This window comes from Seriola dumerili, unplaced genomic scaffold, assembly GCF_002260705.1.
Source record: "Seriola dumerili isolate Sdu_G_001 unplaced genomic scaffold, Sdu_1.0 BDQW01000052.1, whole genome shotgun sequence".
Classification (NCBI taxonomy): domain Eukaryota; kingdom Metazoa; phylum Chordata; class Actinopteri; order Carangiformes; family Carangidae; genus Seriola; species Seriola dumerili.
Genome location: NW_019174307.1, coordinates 23,009,418 through 23,013,729, shown reverse-complemented (window position 1 = coordinate 23,013,729; position 4,312 = coordinate 23,009,418). Strand labels below are relative to the sequence as shown.

At 43.2% G+C, this 4,312-nt stretch overlaps 1 protein-coding gene across 1 annotated transcript in view; it reads right to left on the bottom strand.

Annotated features, from left to right (window-relative positions):
• Nucleotides 1-1,617: 1,617 nt before the first annotated feature.
• The window catches only part of epsti1 (epithelial stromal interaction 1), a 16,620-nt gene continuing 13,925 nt past the window's right edge, over nucleotides 1,618-4,312 (bottom strand). The window contains exon 10 of the mRNA XM_022740275.1: nucleotides 1,618-2,770. Within this exon, the coding sequence (XP_022595996.1) occupies nucleotides 2,625-2,770 (146 nt within the window). The 3' untranslated portion in view covers nucleotides 1,618-2,624. The remainder of the gene's footprint in view (nucleotides 2,771-4,312) is intronic.

The window sequence follows — 4,312 nt, the reverse complement described above, 5'->3', positions numbered from 1 at the left end:
CAGCCAGACAAGTCTTTGGATGTGAAGTCACGCACGATGTTGACCATTCATCCTTCCTAGTCCCCTCCCTCAGATAAGTCACGCTTTGGGAGTGAATGTCGACATAGTTGTTTTCAGCTGTCTGAGCAAATGAATAATACTGTTGTTTTTGTGAAGAGGACGACATTAAACACACATTAATTCATTGAAGCACCACAGAGAAGAGTGCAAGTAACTACAGACTATGTACAGTATCAAACCTACACAACCCTGCAACTCAGACAAGTCTGGGGGCTTTTCCAAGAGGCACTTTGACCGAGTTACACTATGAAGTCTATCGACATCAATCTTTGTAAGAAATTTAAGGGGATTTCATGTTTTCATCCAGATAAACCTGCTTCTTGGAACAGGCCACAGATCGGCTGCACCGGGTCCCAGAGCTGTTTCCATTTGAGCTGACTGAACTCCCCCGTAAGAGATCTTCGCAGCCCGAGGAGACGTCACATGATACCTTACCCCGCCAGTGTCTCATCGGCTCGCAGACGCGCTCTGAACTGTATTGATTATTAGGCGACGGAGCAGCGGTGCATCCCCACCTCTCAGGATGCTCGCTCTATCCACACACACGAAAGCGCAGCCAGTTCATTTCGAGGTTTTTCCTCTTCACTGGTGACACACACAGTCTGCAGAACACACATACTTACACATACAGTACGCTGCCTGTAATGACCTAACCTCATTATTCCCCACCCAGCCTCAACTCTAATTTAATCCCAATTTTAATTTTAACTTCAGCACCGCAAATAAATCTGTTATGAAAATGTCATAACACAAACTACTGTGTAATATGATAACATCACATTATCTTATTAGTCAGAGCTCTTTGAGGTTTTACAAATGAATGTGACTTTTACCATGTTACACTAGCAGTGTATAATGTAATAATTTGATGTTATGTGGGATTAAATCCTTTATAAAGACATGTTATTGCAGTTGAAGGCATAGTTTAACATTTTGGGAGATTTGCTTATAAATTAAAAAAAGTTTTCTCTCTCGTATCTACGTCTGGAGCCAGAGCCAGGAGGCAATTAGCTTAGCATAAACACTGGGAGCAGGAGGAAACAGCTAGCCTGGCTCTGTCCAAAGTTCAGCTGTGTGTCTTCCAGCACCTCTAACACTCACTAATTAACACGTTACAAGAACAACAAATCGTGGAGGGGTTTTCCCTTTTGTTTCCAGACTTTGTCCTCCAGCTCCATGCTTCACACGCAGTATCAATCTTCTTATCTGCATCATTCCTTTAACCCACAAATGCTGGATTATGATTTTTTTTTTGTATAGGCCCCTGATGAAAAAAAGATGTTGGTAATTCTTTGTTGTACAGGTCCATGATTTTCTAATAATTTTCCTGGTAACGTCCTCTGGAGTTTCATAGAAAGAACTCTGAAATGTAGTGCTAATTATAGGGAAAACAGAGACAGTGGTGCACCACACAAATATTTAATTCATATTATTTACAAGTGGAAGAGAGGAGAGGCTTTTGGTCAGAGCACAGCAGGCCAGCTAAACATGAAATAATGGGACATTCGTTTATAGAAAAACACACAATTTAATATGAAGAGTAAAGTTTCCAGTTGGTTTAAATTGAGAAGTTTATTCACAGAAATGAATATTCTCCTTGTTGTCATACGACTCGGTTCTTTTCAGGAAATTACCGAGATCTTTTCTACCTTTTGTCAGTTACATGATATGGTCTTGATGAGTGCAGAGCTGCCAGGGGTGACACTGAGTTTCTTGTTGATCTCCAGGGTGAAGACATTTACTGGATGACATCAGCAGTAAAATGCTCTTTGCTTTGCTTCATGCCAAAATAGACGAAGGGGATTTTCTTTTTTTCTTTCTTTTTTTTTTAGTCCCCCCATGTTGAGAGCACCACCCTTTGTTCTTTGTTGCCTCGGTCGGGTGATAACCATCTCCGCCGTCCAGCTCAGTGTCGTTATGAAGCTGCCATTTCCAGCAGCTCTGTGCCCTCTGCCCACCTGGAAACCTCACCCACTTTCTATAGCGACAACACCCAAACTTAAAACAGTTGGCGCTAACAAAAAGGTGTTTTATTTAAATCCTCTAAAGCTGCTGTGAAGTTAAACTGAAAACGATCATAAAATCCCTGTCAGTAGAAAATCCTATTTGGATTTGCATCTTTTGATGTGATGTGAGAATCCTGCTATAGATGCATCACATGTGACTTTGATTTTTTAAAACAAACAAAAAGCATCATGTATTTGGGTAGAGCCGTCCTCCCTCTGCACACATTGATTCAATTAAAAGCCCCAAATATGATCTGAAGATTATGAGTCACGGCGATGACCTTCAACTAAACTGGCGAAAACTAAAATCGATTCAACTCCACGTCAGGGCAAAACCCCAACATGACTCACTGGTGCACGCAGACAGATACAAGACACCAAACACTCAATGATTAATAGCATAATCAAAAACACATTATAGGAAGTGCATACTGCTCAGTGGGTATATATTTAATGCAGTTGCTTTCATCCACCACCAAGGTATGTAGCTGATTTCCAGCTATTCTTTATCACCTCAACACTGGTTATGCTTTTTATTGAGTGAAAGAAATGTAAACTTCAGCTGAGTATGCAGATGAGTAGAGTGTACGCCTGCTCGTAGTCGCCGTTGCACTGGTCGAGGATGTCCTCCAGGAATGCTTTGTTGTAGTCTGGAAAGCTGTTCATCAGTTTCATCAAGGACCAGTTGTAGTCAGGCTCCGGGTCTGAAAAACACACAGTAAACACACAGTCCTCACAGAGCCCCAATTATTCATTATTGTTCCCACGGGGCCCCTGTTGGCAGAGGGTTTGTCGATTGTCATGCACGACAGCTGGAAGTCTTGCCGTCATATATTTTCTTATTTTCTTTGAGCTGGTACAATTTGTTTTGTTTGCACACACGCCAAAACATCACCAAATGCTGCGAGGCCATGACCCCAAAATGCTCTTCACTCAGCTGTTTGGCTAAAAATGCACCAAAAGAAAAAACGAATTCTTAAGTCTGCGTTCATTTCTTTCAGGCAAGCCGTCTGACCATGCTGGCACCTCGTCCCTACATCTACCCACACAAACGGGGCCATTTCTGGGGCCAGAATACAGGCCTGGGAATCAGTGAGCGACGAAGAAAAGAAGCCATCACCCAAACCAGAGAGGAGATCGGCTCGGGCAGGTAATGACAGAACGCAGAAACGTGACCAGGACGCTGGTAAAACACAGACTGGGGCCCGACGGCTGCAGCCTGACATGGATTGAGGATGTTGTGGGATTCTGACAAGCAGGATCGTGCCCACAACGTCAGTGCCAGGACCGAAGGTTTGAAATGTTCTCGGGTATTTTAGCTTTAACCTCGGACTGGTGAAATCGCCCTGCCGTGGCTGGCGTTCAGATGGGCAGTTAGTCAAGAATGAAAGGCTGTGGAGAGGCAGGACGAGAGACAGAGGATGGCTCGTAAACTGAGCTTTAGGCTGGGAATTAAAAAAGAAGTGGAATGTGACTTTCTCTCTCCTGCTTCCACTTCAGATACCTCAGCTCTTGTCTGTCGGTTTGGATCCAGCACCAGTGCTCTTTTCTTCCTGGAAGGATTGTAGGGAGTTTTATATCAGTGTGAACTGACTGTTAGTGTTTGGACAGATAAGAAAAGGCATCAGAATATGTCACCTGGGGCTGTGATAAATCTGAAGACCTTTTTTTACGATTTTCTTATCAAACAATTAATTGATCAAATGAGAAAATAAAGGAAGGATAATTTGATGATGAAAATAATTATACATTGCGGCCCTAAAGCTCTTTACCATTGTGGAAATAAATCCCATCAAGTTTCATTGTCTAAACAGCTTGAACACACAGCAGTTAAACACATAAAGAAAGTGAGCAATGACAAAGACACTGAGTTTCATCCCATGTGGCGTGCACACAAGCAAGGAGCAGGAAATGCTTAAGCTTAGGTAATGAACATGACGTTCTCTGTTTCTGTTTTCTTTGTGTATTGTGAGTGGCAGGTATTTGTATGTGTGTGGCAGCTAGTCAGGTATCAAACTCACGGTGTCGATGCAGGCCAATTATAAACGGGTGTGACTGTTCCTCTTGGCGTGTGTGTTTGGCTGCACGCCGAGAGTCTGTCAGTCTAGCCTGGGTTCAATGCTCCCAGAGAATTTTCCTCCCTGACTGACAGAAGCCTAACAACACATACTGTTAGTGTCTGTGTGTGTGTGTGTGTGTGTGTGTGTGTGTGTGTGTGTGTGGGGGTGGGGGGGTGGGTGTGTGTG